This window comes from Carex rostrata, chromosome 16, assembly GCF_964058835.1.
Source record: "Carex rostrata chromosome 16, lpCarRost1.2, whole genome shotgun sequence".
Taxonomy (NCBI): Eukaryota; Viridiplantae; Streptophyta; class Magnoliopsida; order Poales; family Cyperaceae; genus Carex; species Carex rostrata.
In genome coordinates, this window is record NC_135933.1 from 8320495 (window position 1) to 8344834 (window position 24340).

The 24340-nt window shown below is 34.7% G+C and overlaps 2 protein-coding genes across 2 annotated transcripts; both read left to right on the forward strand.

Annotated features, from left to right (window-relative positions):
* The first annotated feature begins 6763 nt into the window (after nucleotides 1-6763).
* On the forward strand, nucleotides 6764-8671 carry LOC144567522 (uncharacterized). The gene is made up of 3 exons (XM_078317670.1): nucleotides 6764-7148; nucleotides 7387-7821; nucleotides 7918-8671. Exons 1-3 carry the CDS (start codon nucleotides 7023-7025, stop codon nucleotides 8599-8601), a joined length of 1245 nt encoding a protein of 414 aa, XP_078173796.1. The 5' UTR covers nucleotides 6764-7022; the 3' UTR covers nucleotides 8602-8671.
* Nucleotides 8672-21843: 13172 nt separating this feature from the next.
* LOC144567424 (uncharacterized) lies at nucleotides 21844-23642 on the forward strand. Its single transcript, XM_078317556.1, has 4 exons — nucleotides 21844-21976; nucleotides 22306-22386; nucleotides 22724-22806; nucleotides 23251-23642. Exons 2-4 carry the CDS (start codon nucleotides 22318-22320, stop codon nucleotides 23498-23500), a joined length of 402 nt encoding a protein of 133 aa, XP_078173682.1. The 5' UTR covers nucleotides 21844-21976; nucleotides 22306-22317; the 3' UTR covers nucleotides 23501-23642.
* Nucleotides 23643-24340: the final 698 nt, after the last annotated feature.

Below are 24340 nucleotides of genomic sequence, written 5' to 3' on the forward strand. Positions count from 1 at the left end.
TTTTTTATTAATATCCAAATTTTATATTAAATTTAAAAAAATATCCGAATCGGTTGTTGTTTTCGAAATCTACCCATTCCGGAAAAAAATTTTCCGGAATTAAACTCTAAATCCGAAAAAAAAATTTCCGGAAACTCGGTTCTAACTCTGGAAAATTTTTTTCCGGATTTAGGATTTTTTTTTTTTTTTAGGAAATTTTTTTTTTCAGTTTTTATTTATAATTTATTTATTTTTTGTATTGAAGTATTACAAATATTTAATATATTTTTTAAAAAATAGATGGAATACTATATAATTTGATTTATTCGAAATACTGCTACAAATAATCCGGATCAACATTTTTCATGCCGGATTTTTTACGGCCGTAAAAAAAAATAATATAATATAATATATGTATATGTATATGTATATATATAATATAATATATGTATATGTATATATATGTAGAGGTAGTCTACGGTGAGTTGCGAAGTAAAACGCGTTTCTACTTCACGCTGTATTTTTATTTTAAAAGTCCAAATTACCGATCTGAACCGTTAGATATTTAATCCATATTGAAATGTGCTTGGAGACCAAATTTTACATTTTTTGGAATTTTTTTACTATTTATTAAGCATTTTTAAAAATTGCTGTTTTGCTGTGAACAGTAAAATTTTCTGGACCATCAGATCAGCGACTTTCAAAATTGCTTAATAAATAGTAAACAAATTCCAAAAAATGTAAAATTTGGTCTCCAAGCACATTTCAATATGAAGAACAAGATGAACGGTTCGGATCGACGTTTTGAACTTTTAAATCGCAAAATATGAGCGGGAAGTAAAATAGTCGCTTTACTTCGCAACTCACCGTAGCCTAGCTCTATATATGTATATATAATATAATATATATGAAAATGAAGATATAAAATATGAGGTATTGGAACCCTCGGTTAGTGCCTCAAAAATTCAGTTTAAGTTTTCATTCAACGGTAGGCATTCAACGATCGGTATTTTCAAAGTTTTCAAAGTCCAAACAGATCGTTGAATGCCTACCGTTGAAACAAAAACTTAAACTGAATTTTTGAGGCACTAACCGAGGGTTCCAATACCTCATATTTTTTATACCTCATCATACCTCATATTTTATATCTTCATTTTCATATATATTATATTATATATATACATATATTATATTATATATACATATACGTATATTATATTATATATACATATACGTATATTATATTATATATACATATACGTATATTATATTATATATACATATACGTATATTATATTATATATGCATATACATATACATATACATATATTATATTATATTATTTTTTTTACGGCCGTAAAAAATCCGGCATGAAAAATGTTGATCCGGATTATTTGTAGCAGTCTTTCGAATAAATCAAATTATATAGTATTCCATCTATTTTTTAAAAAATATATTAAATATTTGTAATACTTCAATACAAAAAATAAATAAATTATAAATAAAAACTGGAAAAAAAAAATCCTAAATCCGGAAAAAAAATTTCCGGAGTTAGAACCGAGTTTCCGGAAATTTTTTTTCCGGATTTAGAGTTTAATTCCGGAAAAAAAATTTCCGGAATGGGTAGATTTCGAAAACAACAACCGATTCGGATATTTTTTTAATTTAATATAAAATTTGAATATTAATAAAAAATTCGGGTCAATGCGGTTTTGAGTTTAAATCAAAACGGATTACGCAGCTTATTGAAGCAAATAATAATCTTCATTCCACTTGTACACAGAAATTCTAAAAAGTGATAAAATATTATAAGAATGTAAAGTTTGATATATGAATATATTTTTTTGAGAAAGGTACGTAAATATATTTTCATGTTTAACTGGTTAAATTGACTATTTGAATTTTTAAAAATCAAGATATGAATCTACAGCACAAATTGATTCGTAATATGCATATTAACATTATTACTATATGCCTCACTCATTTACAATTGTAAAAATAAAAATACTCTTAACTCACCTATACACCTTCATTCACCTTTACACCTTCAAGATTAATTAGAAGAATTTACAGACGTGAATTTATCTATAAAAATTATGATAATTAGAAGACTGAAAAAACAAGAAAAAAAAAAAAATGGCCCCCGTGTTTGAATATACAGTCTGATTTGATAATCCACCTTCTTTTCATTGGATTCTCGCCAATCGCCATCAGCAGTTACCCCATTATTTATTTTTATTTTTATTTTTTTTGTTTACCACATTATTAGGGATCAGTAAATCGAGACACCTCATTCTCACATGACGTGGGGCCCACTTCAGGTACAACGACCGCTGAACACACGTGCTCGACTGAGTTCTCCAAAGTCGCGCGTTATTTATTTTTATTTTTATTTTTGGCAGGGCAGAGTTTCTTATTTAAAATTTTTGTAGGAAAGTTTTTTATTAATAAATTATTTATAAACTCTATAATGATCAAATAATTAATTTAAATTATTTTTCATTCTTAATTTATTATTTATATGATTTAATAGAAACTCTAAATGTAATTTTATAGATATGAGAATTAGAAACTTTAGATATCATAATTTTTAAAAAGTGGTTAATAGTTATTTAAAAACTCATTTAAGTTGCTGAGATGTAGATGCTCTAAGGTTCGTACATAAAAAAATTGAATGGTTCGGATTTTCCACCTATCAACTTAAAATTTGAACTTATGCTCTTGCGACCTCCTCTAGTTTTATGGATATTTCTTTTGTTATGCAATTCTTGGTAGCATTTTGTCTAGACAGTCTAGTTTTTTGTGGTAGTTGCTTTTGATGTCGTGGTATGAACTTCATATTGTAATGCCTTTTGGATATCTAGCTAAGACAATAAATGTATGAACATATATTTGATTTTGTAATAAAACTGGTAGACAACTACTTTTATCAAAAAAAAAAAATTGAAATATCCGAATGCGAATTCGAGAAAGTATGACAACACAAGTACAGAATTACTAAGGCAAAAATGGACAATAGCCTTTTTTTTTTTTTTTTAAATTACAAAAGCAAGCAACCATAAATAGTTGCAGCATCGAGAAGGAATAAAGTTTCAAGATATAAGTCTCTATCAGTGTTTTAAATAGCTAGCTATAGCTATGTTATAGTTGTGCTATAGCTTTTTCGAGCCCTAAAAGCTATGACGCAATGTGCAATATATAACTAGCTATCGGCGCTATAGCTAGCTACTTAGTACAATCGCTTTTTTTTTTTTAACCGTCCCACTATATCGCTACAATCGCTATTTAAATCATTGGTCTCTATGAAGAAATTCAGAGTAGGTTTGATGTTTATTAGACTTACTTTGGTTTGATGGCTCAATTGTTGTTTGATTTGCATTATAATGCGTTCATTTTGCTTTAAAATCTATGCATGTCTGCTTTAATTTCCATGTGTACATATTTTAATTCGGATCGGACAGTATTGGAGTTCATTGGATCCAAAAATAGATTTGATGGGCATTGGGCCTACTTCATTCTCTCCATGAAAAGCCTTTTGTGCCCACATTTAGGTGACTCGAATCAAATACAAATGGTTGGAACAAAATATAAAGAACCCTACAAACTGTCACTGAGAAAATATCTCACGTCTTTTATAGCTTTTCGTGCATCGCATTACATATTTTAATTTTTAAAGTTCAAACTGTTGAATTGGACCATAATCTACTTGTTTGTTTGACTAGATTTGTAAAACATATATTAGTTGAATTTTACAGTTTTTTTTGTATTGAGATATTGTGCAGATTCATGACTATATAACAAAAAATTTCATTGTATAATCTCCGGAGACGAATTCACAAAGACCTTTACTTTAAAAATGAAGATATTAGATGATGCTCGAAATAAGAAACGCAAAATGAAAAATCTAAGCCCAATCAAAGCTTAACGCTTACATAACACACCGAAATTTTTAAATATACCATTTTAAGAAAATAAATAAACCAAAACACCATTGGTGGCTGGATTTATTAAAAATAGCATGGCCGCTTTGGCGCGAAGCGGGCACCCTGAAGGTGGCCGCTATGGTGGGAATCGGCCAATAATTGGGCCGGCTTTAGGCCCAGCGGGCTGGCCGCTTTGGGGCGTAGCGGCCACGCCTCAACCCATGGCAGCGGCCATGGTACCATATAAATACCCACAGTTACGTTTTTTTGATATCAATTCTCATTTCTCATTTCATCCCTTCAAATCAGGTAATTTTCTTCTTCTTTCTAAATTTAAATTTTAGTTTAAAGTAGGAGTAGGAGTAAGAGTAAAGTAAATATTCAGGGTTTAGGATCAGGTAATTATGAAATTGTACCAAAATAATTATGAAATGGTATGAAAATTTATTATTGATCAAAATAATTGTAAAATTGTACCAAAATTGATTATTTGACCAAAATAATTATCGCGTTGTACCAAAATTGATTATTTGACCAAAATAATTATCGTAGTGTACTTAGAGGGGTGTATCACCGACAACCCTCACGAGCGTGCACCGAGGCCGAGGGATCGGCGAGGACGAGTTCATGGTATCATTCCAGCCGGCGCACCGTTTGCATCTACGGTATGTTCAGTTTTAAAAACTTGTAAGATTTACATCTATACAACATTTATATATTGTACTTATAATTTTGCAGGCCTTATATCTTGTGAAGAGCTGTGTCATAGCGGTGACAATGGCCACAGTGCGAGGCTGGAAGAGACTCGGAAAAGCCATTCTAAAGCACAATGTACCTGCGGTCTGCCAATGTGGGTACAAGACGCGCCTAGACTCTCTCTTGCGATGTGCAGGTTTGCCTGGATGTGATCAGATTGATGACATATCGGATGAGCCTGATATATACGTCCGATACGGTGGTGACGAGGCATTGTGGGCTTCAGTCCAGGATGCTCAGACTGTCGGTCAGGCGTTCGACAGAGGGCAAGAGACGCTTAGGAGACGCGCTGCAGAGCAGGCTCAGGAGCAGGCCGTCCCTACTCAGGAGCAGATCCCTACTCAGTTTTTCTCTACGCAGGTAAGTTATTTTTTTAATATATACAACTTGTGCATTTAAAAAAAAAAATGATGCATAACTTGTTTGTAAATTTGTAGGAGGAGGAGGAGGGACTCGGCTTCAATATCGACCCAAACCCTGATGGTTTGTATTCTCCGGGTTATGATCCGACCCAGTCGATTCCTCCTGCATATCTACCAGGGTTCACTATGCCGCACCCCTTTCCACCCTTTCCTGGCAGCTCACAGCCTACGCAGTATCCTCCCATTCCGGACTTTGCTGGCACCTCCACACAGTATCCTCCCATTCCTGACATCTCCATGGATGATCCTATCGTGAGAGCTGCATACGGTATGTTATCGACTCAGGAGTCTGGACACACAGTTGCATTTGGTCCTGCAGTCCAGCAGTCAGCTGAGATTGAGGAGGTCGAGGCCGTTGAGTCAGATGATTCTCTCAACCACACGCCACTCGCAGTGCGGATTAAGGGTTTGAGGACTAGGAAGGCGAGGTGCCCATTCACTCCTTCTGACTTTTAGGTTGTTGTTTGTTTTTGTACTTTTTTTTACTCTAGTGTTGTCATATACTGTGATTTGTTATATCAGGATGCTTATCTTTCTTTCATGTTGTTATTTATTGTACTATTTTGCTTTTATCTTTCATCATTTTTCGCCACAGTAAATCTGAACGTAACGATTTGTAAAACAAACAATAAAACAACAAATAAATCACAAATAAATCAAAACAAACAATAATAGTGCGCCTAAATAGGTGTATGCATGTTAATACAATAAACGAGTAAACAAACAATAAATCACAAATCTAAACTTGACCGTCGGATAAAAATACAACTCTGTGCGTCAAATGAATATCTCTCCTCTATAATACAACTCTGTATATATATATATTTTATCAGGGTGCTCTCTACCCCAGGAAGCGGCCCTGGCCGCTACCCCTCAAAGCGGCCAGCCCGCTGGGCCTAAAGCCGGCCCAATATAGTGGCCGATTCCCACCATAGCGGCCACCTTCAGGGTGCCCGCTTCGCGCCAAAGCGGCCATGCTATTTTTAATAAATCCAGCCATCAATGGTGTTTTGGTTTATTTATTTTCTTAAAATGGTATATTTAAAAATATCGGCATAACACATCTCATGCGCCTGAATTTTAACACCAACATGTAGATTAATGGTCAAAACTCGAAAGCTAAGAAAATAAGGAACGTACATGACAAGCCTTAGCACAAAACCCTAAAATGTTAAATTTGCATCACATAAGCTTATTTTGTGCAACAGCCTGACACGATTTAACTTCAATTTTTCACACAAGGTCATCTGACTTCAAATCAGGAATAGGTTTGGCGCGGTTCTGGTGCATTAGGCCTTTGGGCAGTGTGGGCATCGCATTTTATGAATATGCGGCTATTGAATTTGAATTCAAGTCTCCATAATAACAACACGAAATTCTAACAACAAACCCACAAATACACATTTAACAACCAGACCACAAATACATCGCATTTTATAAGAAAGACTAAACTATATAAAAAAAAATTAAATATAGAAAATAAAAAAATAAAATTATAAAAGTGAGCTTGACTTAACCACCTCTGACTGTGATATATATCCAATAAAAGAAGTATTTTTTTAAAAAAAAAAACAGAATAAGTAAAATGGGCTTGGAGACCCGCTATTGTGATTCCAAACAGGAAAAAGGCCAGAAATAGGCTCAATAAACGGGTAGACCACAACTACAAGTCTACAATTCTCTTTTTCTTTTCTGTTTTGCGGTTTTGCCTCCAAAGAATAAAAACGAACCCAAACTCCCAAAGCAACGAATAAAGAAAAAAAGGAAAAGTAAAAAGAATTGTTTCCAACAAAAAGATGGCGCCTTTTTTTTTTTTTTTTTCTTTTTCTTTCATAAAACCTGTTTATAAGAATAGAAATTTCCTCTCTAAATAATCAATCTCATTTGGCGTCTATCTTCTCTTCTTTTAATCGCAGAGGAAATTAAATACAAAGAAAGACGAATGGAGGCCAAGCCGCCCTCAGTGGTAGATAATTTCAAGGGGTTGGTCAAATTGAGCGAAGATTTCGTCAAATCCACTGTCAGAAAGAGTTTGAACAACAACCATCAAAACCATGATCAAAACCCAGTAATTCTCTATATGAAAAGATTTTTCGATTTTACATATTTGAGATCATTTTTTTGGTTGGCACCTACCATCCTTGTAATAGTGTCTTACTTTTTTGCTAAAGAGAATACAAAATTGCATAACCCGTAATTTGTAAACAAGCTTGCCCACAACATGTTTGTTGAAATGCCCGGTAATCCTTTGTCTTGGTACATGTAACTACATACTCGTTTCTAATTCCATCTGTTGCTAAATTCAGGTTGATATATTGAAACGGTTACAAAGAGATGCATTTTCAGAATTGATGAATATAAGAGATAAACAAGACAAGCTCGAAAAAATGCTACTGTACCAAAAGTTCGGTACAGGATCCCCTTTCCAACAGGCCAGAACATACGTCAAGGCTGCATTTAGTGTAATTGGTTCTCTCCTATTCTTCGAGGATGATTTTCTCGAGTCATCTGATCGCCCGGAGAAGTTTGGTACCAAAACCGGTGTCAACTCGAGGCTTACATTTGAGACAGTAATTAGGGACAGAGATTCTCTCGTTGCGGAGTTTGGTACATTTGGGTTTGGGCCTCTTGGTCTGCATAAATTGATGTACCATGCGAGAATAAGCGACCTGTTCTCTTTGGTTGTGGTTCCGATAAGGGCTCAGTGCTGCAATTTCAGGATTGATTCTAGTACAAAACAGGTACCATACTATTAAGTATCCTATTGTATTGTTAATAGAATAATTGATCATACGACCAATCATCATGATCATAATTGTTCATAATTTTTGGTTCAGGCGCACTATGATGATCTTCATGCAAGTGGATCACCAATTTTTCACCAAATTCACAACTTTGCGGCCGGCGTAACCCTAAGGGGGTTGAATTTCGGGGCCTCTCTGGGTCAATTAGTATTGGGTCCATCAATAGAAAATGCTGAATCTGATATGGACAATTGCCATTTCACCACGTTTAGTCAAATTTCATACAAGCCCTTAGAAGATTTGAAAGTTACGCTCTCCGGTCTATGGCAGATGCGTAGACCATCGTCTCACTTAGTCAAAATCAGTAACCTTATGGTGCCACTAATCCATTTGAAAAGGTCTAGAGCTTCTGAGGTACCGATACTAGGCATCGGTACTGGTAACCCCCATTCTGTTGCCTTAATGGTAGGTGGGGAGTACCTCGAGAGTACCAAATTGGAGGGCTGGGTTGAGGTCGACGGGCCCCTAAATGAAAATTTGATAAGATTCGGGGTTTCTTTCTGTGATATGCCGGAGAACGAGCTCGGCTGGGGGTTGAGAGTCGGTGGAGAGGGTAAGGGGAGTTTGTTAAGAGTAGAAAGATTTCAAATGGAGGGGTTTTTGAATTTTGATTTGGGCAGGGATGGTAATGCAAAATTGCAACCTGGACTTGTTTATGTCACGGAAAGGGGCAGCCGTGTTGCTGCTCTTGTATTAAGATCTTCTTGGTCTATGTGATTTGTTAGAATTATTGTTGGTTAAAATGTCATGATATGTTATATCTGAGGTAATTGTTGTGCTTCTTTTTTTATTTTTTTTGTATTTTTCATCTTTTTCTGACATTCTTTTGGCTTACTGTAATGTCTGGTTTGTTGCATTACATGAAAAGATTTATACTTATTTTTTAAGTAATAAACAGTTAATTGTTTATTTGGAAAATTCTAAATTGGTGAAGTTATAGCTTTTGCATTTTCATCAGCAGCTCTTGACAATGAGGTGTAGCTACTTAGTCTTCTCAGTTCTTAACTCACACTGTTACTTCTATTTGGAATGTGAAAAGTGGGTCATTTGAGATTAACATCTGAAATGAAGAATAAAAGATAATAATTTTGGACGAGAAGTTGGAAATTTTTTTGTAAGCGTGTTTGGAATTTCGAGTTTTGCATGATTTCAGTACTAGGAAATTTCAGTAGAAGTACAAAAGACTTCATACATAGGGGATTTTCCTTGAAACAAATAATAGAAAACAGGTCTGTTACCTATGTTGCATGGATACAAGTATCGTATCAGATACGATACAGACATCAATACAGTGATTCGATATGTATCGAATATGATACAGGACCATATATATATATATATGAAGTATCGGGTAACATAGATTGTTACAAATGAGTCTTTTTTGGATGTTTGCTTGAAATAATATATTTTCAACTAATTGTTTATGTTATTTCTAGAAAATTTTCTTAGTTGTTTTTTCCACTGAGTAAGACTATTGTGCTATATATGTATAGTGCATATTGGTTCGAACTATGGATCCATATTTTATTTTTTGTTCGACAAGATTTCATATGAAATGTACTTAGAGAACACATTTTCTAATTTTGTAAAACTTTTTATTAATTTTTACTTTTTAGATAGATAGAAAATCATTTGATTTAAAGATTCTGAACTATTCAAAAATAATGATTTTCTGCCTATTTAAAAAATAGTAAAAACCTTCTAAAAATTGTAAAAATGACCTCCAAGTATATTTCATACGGAGATGATGTTGAGCGGTTTGAATCAACTATGTGAAGTTTGAAAATGTCTGTAATCTGATCGAGCAGTTCAAAATCCACGAGCCAACCTCAAATTTAGCAAAATACACACACACACACATGAAGATACAGTGAATTGCTTAAGAAAAAAAATAAAGAAAATTGCTTGACAAACATGTTTAATCAACCAATTACTGAGAATCTGAGATCATTGCTCTCTGCATTGTTGGATACATTGCACGCTGTTTTAAGGAGTACTTAACAGGATCATGAGGAAGTCCTTCTACAGATCCATTTTCATTTCCACCTGTGCTGGCTACCATAGTAGGAAATATCGGCCGAGTCCGATCCGATCCTCACGTAGCAAATCATAAAGAAAAAAAAAACTTTGATCCTGAGCCGATACTCCGATCCCGTATCGGTATCGGCGAGGACCGATCCCGATACCAATAATTCCTACTATGCTGGATACTTCTTTTTGTAAAATAAATATGAGATCATTTTTTCTTAATTTATATATTTATGAAAAAAATTAGTAGAATTTCGAATTTACAACATTTACATGAAGCGTTATCTTAAGCATTGGATTAATTAGATTAAGAAGGGTACGTAGCTCAAAATTTAATTAAGAAGCGAACGAAAACAGGTTTCTAGTACTCCAATAGTAATTCCTTTAGTAAAAAAAAATTAATTTAACATCTCAAGCGCAGAAAATTTAAAGATAAAACAACTATACTTCACAAAAAAATAATCTAATGGCGACAATTATACGCGTAGCTTCTAATCATATAATCCACTTTTTTTTTTCTGAAATTAAATACATATTTGGACCTGTGATTACAATGATTGATAATAAATGATATATAGATAAAGCCCTGACCTAATCTTTATGTTTTTTAGGTAATCATGTCCACCTACGCTTGTGATAACCTTTTAGTAATATTTATTGTAATATACATGAAAAAAGAACAAATAATAACTGGAAAGGAGTATAATTTGTTGGTCATGCCAAATTGGATTCCGTAAACCATGCTTTATCAGAATTTTTTTTATCTAAAATGAACACCGGTCGAGGAGGGAAAGTATTCACTTCTCCTAAATTTTGATAATTTTAAAAAAAAATTGAATATGGTTCAAATTAATTACAAAGTAAATAGAAGCACCTAATACACTTATACACTACTGTAAAAGAACACTAATTGGGGATATGGCACGTTTCGACTCTCCATCTGATTTGCTTAAGCACGAATATTAAAAGAGCCCTGATCCCACCTCAGCTGAATTGGCACGGATTTTGATCCGACGGTCCATGATCTAAACTCAAAAGTTGAAAGTTGAGTTACTTCCGGACTCGACTGACGACTGAGAGGCACGGATTTCTTTTTCTATGTTGAATTTTGGGTAAATTTCGGTGGAGGTCACTAAACTTTGTTATTTGTCGCGAATTGGTCACTCAACTTTGATTTGTCTCTTTTGAGTCACTCAACTTTGTTATTTGTTCCAATCAAGTCACTTAACGTTTTCCATCCAAATTTTTAACGGAATATGCTAATTCCGTTAGTGTTTTGGATGGAATATGCTAATTCCGTTAAAATTTTGGATGGAATGGGTATATTCCGTTAATTTTTTGGACGGAATAGGAATATTCCGTTAAAATTTTGGATGGAAAACGTTGAGTGACTTGATTGGGACAAATAACAAAGTTGAGTGACTCAAAAGGGACAAATCAAAGTTGAGTGACCAATTCGTGACAAATAACAAAGTTTAGTGACCTCCAGCGAAATTTACCCTTGAATTTTTATTCAGTTTTGCACCTACTGTTTCCTTCTCTATTTTGCGTTGTTTTGACATCCTCATATGTTAGATTGATTGCATAATTTGCATTACATTAAACGATTAATACTTTTTTAAAGTAATAAACAGTGAATTGTTTCCTTGTGTTAAACCAACACTGGACTTCTCCAGTATTTTGAAAAGGAGAACAAAGAAGGCTCTATTTTAAGCTGTAGAATGAATTGCTGAAGTTAACTTTTGCATTTAATTTCATCAACAGCTCTTGACAATGATGCGTTGCTAATTCAGTCTTCTCAGTTCTTTAACTCACACTGTTACTTCTATTTGGAAATTGGAATATGAAAAGTGGTGTCATTTAAGATTAACACCTGAAATAAAGAAAAAAATACCGTAATTTTGGACGAGAAGTTAGATAAAATTGGTGAAGGCATGTTCGGATCTCGACTTTTTATAGGAAATTTCAGTAGAAGTATAAAGAATATTCATAGGGGATGTGCTTCAAATACAGGCTTGTTACAGATGATATTTTTTTCATGTTTGCTTGAAGTAATAAATAATTGTCATCATATATTCTTCAACTAATTATTTATGTTATTTCTTTGTTTTCTCTTTCTTTCTTTCTTTATTTACTTTTTTTTTTTTGGGGGGGGGGGGGCCGGCGGCAAAAGCTGAGCAAATTTTGTTGTGATATCAGCAAGTTGCGTAAGCTGCATTGAACACTTTTGTCAGCTTGTATCAGAGCGGTTTCCTTTCTTCTTCTTGTGTACCTTTCTTTTGATGAAAATGTCCGTAGTCTGATCGAGTGGTTTCAAAACCCACAAACCGACCGCAAATTAAGCAAAAATGATCCCTAGGTGTGCAGTGTGCTATGGAAGAGGAATTTTTTTGATAAACTATAATTAAGAAAATCATTTTTACTAAACCAGCATCATTCGATCTCCAAGAATTTTTCAATTTTTCACAGAAGCAGCCACAAAAAGATCTGAATGGAGACCTTTTTACCCAGACCGAATTCTTATTTCGGTCCTCACTTGATTTTTAATCCTAGACTGAATTCTTCTTTCGGTCTCTAGATTGTTATAAATATAATGAGACAGGCTTGCTTTATCTTCATTCAATACATGTAGTCTTCGTACACATATAAATATAACATATGAAATTATTTACATGTGTACCCAGACCAAATGCAATATCTTCATTCAACACATGTATAATAATTTAACATATGAAACTATGAGATGGGCAAATATTATTTCGAAGAAAAAAATGTGTACCCAGACCAAATATAATTTAACAATTCAGTACAAGATTTTTAGAAGAAAAAAATGTTGTAGGTTTCGGTGTAACACCTATGGACAAATATTATTTCGACCCAATTTTTTTTAGTTCGGTCCAAACTTTTTTTGTTGTTGTTTTCTTTAGGTTTTTTATCTTTTTTTCTTGTTCTCCTTCTAATAATATACAAATTTATCTGATTAGAATAAAAATTAAATGAGTTTTGACTTTTGAGAGTTGAAACAAAAAAGAGCTTGTTCGGTTCAAAAAAAGAGAGGAGAAAGAAGAGGAGAGAACAGATAGACTACTGGCCCTCAAGTAAAATAATAATAATGTAGTGGGATTGAAATACCATTTCGGTCCACATAGTATTTGAATATTTTGTGACTGTTAGACTGAAAATTTATAAAACTACCTCATACCAAATTGTTATTTCAATCCCGAAAAAAGTGTTCGGACCAAAATGACAATTTAATTCTTATGGTTTTTGTAAAAACAAAACTCATCATGTTGGTTTAGTAAAAAAAAAAATTAATTATGGTTTATAAAAAAAATCGAGGTAAATTCTATATATAAAATATTCAAATTTTGTAATTTTTAAATTTTAACGTAAAGAAGGTAATTATGTGTGTTACCCATCTGACCCTCTCCTCTATCCTTCCTTTCCCTCTTATGAAATTTCTGAAGCACAAAAATAATAAAGCACCAAAAAGATGAAGAAAATTGCTTTGAAAACATGCTTGATTAACCAAATTTACTGGGAGCCTGGTTCTCTCTGCATTGCTGGACACACTGCACGCTGATTTAGAGAGTACCTAACAGGAACATCAAAAAGTCTTTTACAGATTCATTGTTCCATGTCCACCTAGATACATCTATTTTCAAAATAAAGATGAGACCATTTTTTCTTATTTTTTTGTTTATGAAAAATAATTTAGTAGAATTTCGAATTTACAATATTTACAGAAACTCAGAAAGCATTATCTTAACCATATATTAGATTAAAAACTGGCTGGAAAATTAATTAAGAAGCGAATAAATGCTTGTTTCTAGTACCCAATCCAATAGTGAGTAATAAACAAAAAAAAGATTAATTATACATCTCAAGCGCAGAAAATTTTAAGATCAAATCAGGACGTATACTTGACAAAGAATATAAAATAAAATAAATCAACACTGTACTCTTCCTTTTGAATAACTAGCACTATTGATTTTATAAAAAAAAATAGAGAGATCTCGTAATCTCGTTATCTGAACTCTTTTCTTAGACAAACTCTATTACTCATCTTCGCCGGCTTGAAAACCCTCCGCTTCACCATCTCAACTCTCTTCTCAATTGGAGAATACAAATGGAACGGAGCAGCGCAAGGTGTCACTTCATTGTTGTTGTTTGGATGAAACAAATGTGTGATGTCTTCAAGCGGAACTCTGATCCAATCCGACCAATCCGTCCTCTTTCGCTTTCTGTTCTTGATGAAGATGTTATTCATTGAAGAGGTCGAAGGAGGAGGAGAAGCGATGTAGTCTTTTTCAAGAGACAGGGAAGAGAGAGTCATGGCGAGGTTGGATTGGAGAGCAAAGATGGTGGGTTGAGAAGTTATTTGTAGGGTGGATTTGAGAGGGAATTAGAGGGAGTTGGGAGTTTTCATCCATGGCTTATTTCGATTTGAAACTTTGGATTTGGCGACTGATGAATTGGGAATTAATTCATTTGAAATTTGGTTATAAGTGGAATTAGATTGGGAGGCGGGGAAAAGAGGAGCCATTTTTTGAGGATTGGGTGCTTGCGAATTTCGCAACCTCTTCAAATACGTTCTGCACGAATCCCAAAGCACAAATAGTACCGGCCCCTGCGCTATTCCCGAATAGTGCTCGTGCTTGCGCGAGTGAATGGATTTAGAGGGAAGTAGAGAAAACTGAAAAATGGAGAATAAATTAATGGGCCGAAAAGCCCTTGAATTTTAAGCTTAAGCCCACAACACAAAATAAAGAGTGACAAACGGGTGTAAATCGGTCAAGGAAATCGGGTCGGGTTCCAATGGATCTGACATGAATTAGAGAGTAATTCTGATTTTTACTTTATTTATGAAAGGTATTTTGGTGGAACTGTGATTACAATGATTGATAATAAAGGATATATCTTTTATATAATCTAATCTTGGATGGAGCCGGTTACTGACTTACTATAGCTATACAGTACCCTCCTGTCTCTCCTTCGTATGATCTGTCTCATTTCCATCCGACAGTCAGATCTGTTTGCTAATATTATCTAAATCTTCATTTCTCTCGGAAGTGCTCAAATTCGCCTCCTCAGCGGTCAGGAGAGTATCCTATGCGAAGTATTCTCTGCGGAGCTGTGGAGCTTTTAATTTGGTCCGTTCGTTTTGATCGGATAGATTAGATCAGAGGGGTCTCAAATTTTGAGATCTGATTTGGTCTGTTCGATCAAAATGAACGGATCAAATTAAAAGTTCGCACAGCTCCGCAGAGGATAGCGTTCACGGTTACTCCACCTTCCTTTCGGCTTCTCCTCTCTTCCCTTCGGCATCTCCTCTCTACCTCTGCTTCGTCCGATTGAGATCAACTACCGAGTCCGCGTCTCTTCTGTGATATCTTCTTCTCCTTCTCCAGGTAACATTTCAAACTGATTTCTTTTTTTCGTTGCTTTAGATTTTTGTTTGATCATGTTGCCAAAAATTAATTGATTTAGGGTTTGCGATAAACTGATTTATTTGACTTTTTCGTTGCTTTAGATTCTTTTCTTTGGTAATTATAAAACCTTAATTTTAGATGCAAAGTGACGTCAGCGATAAACAGTGCGTCCCCTCTAAGCTGCCGTCCGATTTATCATAGATGGCCCAGATTATTTCAATCTTACCTCATCTGTCGTCATTGGTTCTGCGTTGCTCACCGCCAGTTGGATCGTTCACGTGATATTTAAATAAAAAAAATCAAACCGCTTCCTCAGCTCTTGGCAATCTCGTATACGACCCCACCTGGCCACCTGGCTGCCAATTTTTCACCCGGGCGCTACACGTTGCACCTCCCCGCAACGTGTTCATCCTGCTCTCACCGCCTTCTTCGGCCCGCCTATAGCTGGCTGTTGTCTGCCCCCTGTAGCCAGTTGATTGTTTCTTCCTGACATGCACTAATCTGGAAGGAGGCCGCAATTCACATTGCCGTTGGTCCTCGTCGCTTCTCCGAGGTACGGTACTCCTCTCTTGTATCGTTGCTTCAAATTTCATCAAATCCGGCAACCAATTCATATTTCCGTAGAGAAAGGCGATTGGGTGTATCTGAAATTACAGCCCTACCGCCAAACTTCAGTTGCTCAACGATCCAATTTCAAGCTAAGTTAAAAATACTTGGGACCTTTTGAAGTAATTTAAAAATTGGTGAAGTCGCATATATGTGAAACTTACCAGCTGGGTTTTAAATACACCTGATGATGTGAAAGTGAGTTAAATTCATTAGCATATCTTTACAAATTCTTGCTAATCTTGCCCCTCTTAATAAGCACAACTCATGTGGCACTATACCAATGCATGCACATGGTTGTACCAGCACCAAAGATAGGCAAAGACCAAAGCAATACATACTGGCACTGTACATGCCCTAACCGCCCTTAAAGCCAATAAAATGAAAAATATCAGTTATGTGCCAAATTTGACCAAACTGGTACATGGACATGTAGGAAACATTCATACGACACACAGGAACATGATTTTCCAATTTTAGAATTTTCTGTGATTTGTCATCGATTTTAGAAGTTTGACTTTTAGAAAGGGTTTGAGTTCAGAAAAGCTACTGCCGGCCTACTATCAGTCAGTCATATAACAACATGTTTATCATAGGGGCCAATCCCCATAAATTTTGAAATAAAATGTGCACATAGAATAAGTATTCCTGGTTATACCAATTGCTTTCAGAAAAAATACAGAATCAACTTGTCGCAGAGGGGCAATCTGGTCAGCACAGCTAGCTTTCATTGCAACATGAAGTACTTTGAGGAGGACAAGCTGAAAAAGATTAACATTACAGCACTTCATCATTCCTGTTATACCTAACTCTTACTTCATTATAGTTACAGTTCATTTGCTAACAACACAATTTTATGTATTTCTTAGGGGTCAATTGGTCACCTTCTCGGGGCAGCTGATGTTGTTGATGTTGGAAAAATATGAACTAACCAACTAATTTTAAATCTGAATTTTAATCAATAAAATAAATAACAATTATATTAAAAATATAATCAAGAATATAATTAAAACTTTATTACCGGAGCTGCAAAATGCGGACCTAAGGCAACTTCCCGTCCTAAGCGCAGGAATAATCGGTTAAGCTTGCTCCAAGTTACGCCGATATTCATCTACCTTCGGGCGCAACCGTGGTAGAGGTTGATGTAGCTTCTTTCAACAATGATAGCAGAATAATATGTTTTCTATAAAGAAAATACTTGTTTGTGGGAGAATAAAAATTGAATTTATGAAATATGGAGCTAACAGGAAGAAGAGAGTAGATCAATCATTGAATTATAGCTCTTCCAATGATATGTTTTATATATAGGCAAAATCATAGATATCAATCAATTTGTGCATTCATGACTATTAAAAATGATATTCAATTATATTACCGTTTGAATGATTTAAAGCAAATGAACGTTGAGATTGATGAATGAAACTCAAAACAGACAAATGATTTAATTGCTTGTGCATGTTTCAATTGAGTAATTCTTCAATTGATTAAAATAAATAGTAACCGAAGAATGGTAACATAAAGGTCATGCACAGCTCAAATACCACATATATTTGATTCGATCTTTTGTGGCAATGGAATAGAGAGCTTTCGTATGGAAATTGGATCATACAACTAATTCACAAATAGCTTCATAATTCATAAAATTAAAACCATTAATATTAAAATAAATATTATTTAAAATTTTGAGTTTTAAAATAAATTTCTAACAGTTGAGGCTATATTTAGTGTTATTGCTATCCACCATGTCATCTCTTCTTCTCTCTATCTCTCTCTCTCTTTACTACATATACAGAATATATAGATGAAGTATAATACACTTTCCTAGACTTGCAAGTCTTACATTTTTCACCCAACATGCCAAATTCCAAATTAATGAATTAAACCCCGAAACATTGTATGGTTCCAAGAGGTAACAAAAAAAAAATTGTGTGATATTATTCATTATGTCCTCCCCTTCACATATGATTCTTTACTATCTGTTGTCATTTGTACGTTCTCCCCTTCCCCTATATTATCAAAATATTTTGATTAATGTGTTCCTCACTAAATGCTATAGCTGGAGTATATGTTGAAAATTGCTACTTACAAATTTTTTACATATACACAGGGACCTGTGGACTCTGGCAATATAGCTAGAATGAGTATATTCATTACTTAGTATTTATGATGTACTGTTACTCCTAAAATGGGTACATGCAACTTAGAAATCATTTTTTCTTTTTATGAAGTTGAGGCTTTTACTGTTTCAATGTATGATCCAATGAGTGGAAAGAGTACAAATGCTCAGTGCAATGTCAGCTCACCGGAGAAAGACCTTATTTCTGCATTTTGGTATTATTTTATATTTATCTTACTAATCTTAATCTGTACACTCAAAATACTCAGTGCGCATCTGTTGTTATTCTAGATCACAGGTCCATGCTTTCCAGTTTACACTTCCAATTCTAACCCGATACCCTTATTCAACAAGCAGGCATCACCTAGGATGGGTTTTCCATAATGTGAGACAAACAAAACAAGGAATTAACATTCACTATCACCATTTTTGTATGAAGCTCAAATACATCAGTTGTGAATATTACAGAGTGGAAGTTTACAGAAGTAACAAAACGCATACCAAGAATGGTACAGTTCACAACATCAAACATGTAGTAGATTTGATTAAGATCAATATACGTGAAAATAGTAACTATTTCCATTATAGTACTTGTAAGATATTAGTAATAGTGGCACTGTGGCAGCATCAGCAAATTTGTAAAGGTCTATTTATTGATCGTTCTACTTTTTAAAGGCCTGTTTATTAATCATCACTTGTCAATTGACATTCTAATTTGTACAAGACCGTTCATTGATCGATAGTATAAATTAGCCTCACGCCCTTTTCAAATCATGCAGTGTTGCACATGTTATCACTTGCGATGCTATTATTGAAAGAAAAAAGAGGAAAGAAAACAAAAGAAATGCCACCTATGTACTCCAACAAACATCAGGAAAAAAACTGTTTGCGGCGTAGCCGCAACTATGCGACTAGTGTTACTAAAAAAAATCATTGATTTAGGGCTTATGATAGAGGGTTTAGGGTTTAGGAAGTGGGATATATGGTACAGGGTTTAGAGTTGTCAATTGAAGCAATTTGCCCCTCAAAAGTTGAAATTGTTGGTTTTTTTTTAGTTAGAAAGATTTCAAATAGAAACAAAAAAATCAGTATCAAAGTTCTCTTTGACTGTGGTAAATTCTATTGAAGTCAATGTTCTCTTTGGCTGTCGAGAAGCAATTTGTCCCTCAAAACTTGAAATTATTTGTTTTTATGCAAAATATTGAAAGAATTCTATATCATGTTTTATATAGGTATTTTAGGGGGCGTTTGGTTTAGGCTTTTGAGAGATGATTCCTGGTATCTAAATACACTGTAATACGTGGCTATTGCACTAGCCAAAAAAAAAGACGGAATTTTTCATTCCCGATCGACGAGAATCAGACGAACTGCGCGCGCGCTTCTCATTTTATTCGGTTAACGCTATTTTCTTCTTCTTTTCGATGCCGACTCCGACATCGACTTCTCTTCAACCTCGATTCAACCTCTCTTTGACTTCGACGGGAATCAGACGCCGACTCTGACTTCTCTTCAACCTCCGTCGTCGATTGTGATAGCTACGATTACAGGTTCTCTTCTTTCCGATAATTTCCCGAATTTCTCTATCTACGATTGTTCTACTAATAGTCTGAATTCTCACTATTTTTTCTAACAGTGGCACTCAATTATGAGCGAAAATCTCAAACTCAAACCCCTCTCTCCTCTCCTCTCACTGGTCGTTCCTCCTCCCTTCTTCGTTGGGCTAGCCAAAAAGGTATTTTTTTTAGGGAAATTTTACAAAATAACCTACTTTTGAAAAAAGTTTGCCAAAATACCTTCTCTCCAAATTCTTTAACAAAATAACCTTCTGAGGCCCACTAAAGTTAAATTTTTCCTTCCCTTAGTTTTACATCCATTCTTTTTTCTCGCTCTTGAGGTTAATGGTGCATTGGAATTTTACTTCTTCATAAATTGAAGTATATGAATTTTCTTTTATGACATATAAGTGCAAATTTATCACTTATTATACATACAAAAATAACTGAATTGTGGTGCCTTTTTACATTCCAGATATGAACAAAACATTTCATCGCATCCGGAACTAAACAGTATGTTAATTTGGTCTCAGTTGGCGCTTCATTAGAATTTTGCTATGTTTGCAATAATATTAGTTTATGACTACCTAATTTAGGATTTTTTGTATGTAGAAAATATTTGAAATGATGAAAGAGAAACAAAAAGAGTACCTGCAAATTTTTATGAATAGAAAGATCAGTAGGAATTATACCGATTCAAAGTTTAAATTAGCTTGGATCTGTAGAATTCCTACCGATCCAAACAAGTTTTTTTTTTATGTTTTCTCTTTTAAAATATAAAAAAAATATAAAAAATAGATTGAGTCTTTCTAATATTTTTTTGAATATTAAATGTAATATAATATTACTTTAAATATTAGATTGAAGTATTATTTAAAAATATGATGCTTTATATATATTTAATAAGTCATTATAAATATAAAAGTTAGTTGAAAAGATAAAAACAAATAAATTATTATTATATTCCTTCCCTCTATTGCTATTCCAAACATACAATCCAAACAACATTTCTACTAATTCGGAATAGTTAAAGCTAGTGCTATTCTTGAATACCTTGGTTTAACACTATTCTCAACTACTAACTCAAAAATCGCTATTCTTGTGCTAATCCTTGCACGATCCAAACGTACCTATATGAATAGAGAGTCCAACAGAAGCGTTCGGCCCAAAATTGTTTTCCTTTCTTCTCTCAGCAACCTAGCCTGTTTATTATCGACCACGGCTTCTGAGCATAGTGACAAATGAATTATTCGGGTTCGGTTCGGCGAGATCAAAAATTCGTGATTCGGGTATAATTCGGGTATAATTCAGGAATGATTCGGAATTATCCGGATCAGAAATCTCAGTCCTGCAAGGGAACAAAAAAATAAAAAACCAAAAAAATAATTGTTCTTGAAAAAATTCAGGAAAAATTCATGAATAATTCGTGAATAATTCGTAAAATTTGGGAAAAGTTCGTAAAATTCGGGAATTATTCGGGTTTAATTCGGTCAAAGTTTGGTCAACCGAATAATTCGGTGTTCGGTTCGGCATCGCTCCAAAAAAGAATTAAACGGGTATAATTCGGGTATCTTGTCACTATGCTTCTGAGTCCGGATCCTCTGAGGTAACTCAAACTTTGAGTTCAGATCCAAACCGTCAATCAGCATCCAGACCGGATCGACCCAGGTTAGAATTTACGAGTCCCTTTAACATCGTGCGGCGTGCGGTTGATAGGACTGAATTCAAAACCTCAGGGGATCTGAATTCATCGCCTCTGCATTAACTCAAAAAAGAATCTTTTGAGTTAATACATATGGACCGTTCGATCTGTTTTAAATACTGTGCTTACTAAATCCACACTAATATTAAAAGACCTCTGAATTATAAGCTGTGGTCTGATTGGCTTCATTTAAAATAAGACGGCTGAGATGTATTAACTCAAAAAATACTCTTTTAATGCAGATGATGCGCACTTGAATTCATCGCCCCCCCCCCCCCCCCCCCCCAACCAACAGTAGCGTATCCTCTGCGGAGGTTTTACCTGCGGTGGTTTTGATCTGGTCTGTTCGTTTCGAATCGAACGGACCAGATCAGATCTTATCCGAATTTTAAAAAAAATCAAAATTTGGTGTCCTTAATCCAGCCCGTCCGATCCGAAACGAACGGATCAGATCAAAACCTCCGCAGAGGATAGCGTTTCCCCAACCAACCGGCCGACATACCCATCTTCTTTGTTTCTCCTCTTCTAATTCAGCAAACACAATTCATGCTATTCCCAGTATCTCTTCCGATCATAAATATCCACCTTTGCGAATCAGTAAAAATATCAGTGGCTCGGTCGCAAAGAAGGAAGAGCCGGCGTAACTCCGAGAACGGTGAGTCTCTTCCGATTTTAATGTTCTTCCGCCCAAAACTCCGCCAGTCGGGTTTGGAAAATCAGTTATTCGGATCGTATCGTGGCTGCCTATTTATAGATTTTCCAAACCATTGTAGCTTTACCATAGGTCCTAATTTTAAGTAATGTGCTCTCAAACACTATAATTGGGTGGGTGGGTGGGGGCGCTGGGCCCCACTTATTCCTCTCTCCGTTGTTGAGTTCAGCAATGTTCAATTCATATTCTTAAGTTTTAAATATATAGATATATTGTCCATTTTTTAGAGAAATATACATATGCAAGCATGAGATATTTCCTTTTTATTTCAGGTCCTTCTGGCAATGGCGACAGAATCTAAAACTAAAAAAGTTGTTCCTAAAGTAGTGAAACTCGACAAAGCCTTCAAACTAGTAATGATATAGTCTTACATTTTTTTTTGACAAAAAGGCCGAAGGCGCATTTCAATATATTCATATATTCTTATATAAATTTAATTTTGTTTATTCTTCTACCTACTTGGGGCTTTGCGAAGGGTGCAGGCTTAAATGGTTCTTTCTGGGATTTGGTACCAGTCTGTACCTAAAATCTAATTTAACATAATGATAGTTGATGATACAGTGTAACTTCCTACATAAACACCCCGTCAACAGAGAAGAAAGCTGAAAAGATGAAAGAATCTCACATCCTTCTAATGGATAAGAACTATGTTTGAAATTTATTATTCTTACGCTGGTAATTATATTTCAGGCTGAAATATGGGTGAAAAATATGAGTGGAGGAACTGCTGTGGAAAAAATGATTGATATGGAAACTGAGGCTCGGCCATCAAGGTTTCTTTCTGCATTTCCTTCTGTTGTACTTAATTAGACACCAATAAAAATTATTGTTTATATCTATAAAATTCAAGAACGTTATAAACCCCTGTGAAACTGGAAATTTTGATCTGCCTAGTAAAATTGGAAAATTTTTATCTCCATTCCATTGCAGTATCCCCCCCCCTCCCCCAACCCCCCTTCATTTGAGAGGGGGAGGGTTTGGGTGGTTGGTTTCTTAGTGATGTTACTGGTAGGAATGTAGGATGAGCAATATAAACCTAAACAGAAGTTTAGATGCCACAACAAGCTTACTTTGGATCAGCAAGTACCATTGTAAAACATTGGCAAAGCTCTGTTACTGTTAGTTCTGCTATATACTAGCACTGTTGCTACATCCTTCCATGGACCTTGTTGGGTGATTATTTTGCATCAAACTTAATTTATTCATTTTGAATGAAGGCTGGGTTTGGGAGCCAGAATTACACCAAATGCACAGAGAACACATTCGACTGATCCAGTTGAGAAGAAATTGCTCGGCAAGGTGAATGCCAAGAGAAAACAAAACTCAGAAAATGAAGATAAAATGAATTTAACTGAGAGAAATGAGACTGAAATTGAAGATGATACTGATGAGTCAGAAAGCAGAACAAATGCTGTTTCGAAAAAGAGGCCTCTGCCTACAGCTGCTCTAGTAAAAAGGCGCAAGTGACTTGTGCGATTTCAATTTTGAAGTTTTAGTGTATTCTCTGAAATCTTTATGTTGAAAAGTTTGTTAGCACAATTTGTAGATGCATAAATTCAAGTCGTTTTGCCTATTTACGAGGAATCAATGATATGCTATCTTGTTTTCTGTCTGGATTTCTGAGAGTATATGCATGATTTTTGGAGTTAGCATATTTAGGATTTAAGAGGTTTCTAGCACTTGAAGATTCTTATCAATGATATGAATTGTTCCATTTGAAATAAGTCCTTATCACGGACGGGTGGATTTTTGGAGATTGAATTCTGTACAGATGGGGAGGAATTGCATCATTTTCATTTCCGGTTTGATAGGTTGCTGTGTCGCAAAACGATCTTATAATTCCACAAATAGAGGTAACATCAAAAAAAGAGAAATTTAGATATATTCCCATCATAACTTCTTAATTTAGATATTTTCCCATCACAAAATTCAAAATTAGTTATTTCCCCATCTAAATTCACTTTATTTATCAATATCCCCATCTCTTCATTTAATCATTACAAATAAAATTTGATATTAATAAAACATTAGAAATGACAGTTATACCCTTCTTCATTCAACAAAACATATAACAAAAACGTGAGAACTCAAAATTGAAGGACTTCTCTTTTGACTCTTTGCTTCCTGTTCATAACAGTAATCTGATCAAACTGATCTTGAACACGGTCTCTCCTCTCTCAACCCCAGAACCCGTATGCACAACTCCCTCCATTACCGCTGCCTCCTCACGCATCATTGTTACTGATTTTAATAGGAATTTGGAAATGAACTTACTTGGTATCGAAGCATCATTCTATTTTGTTTTTT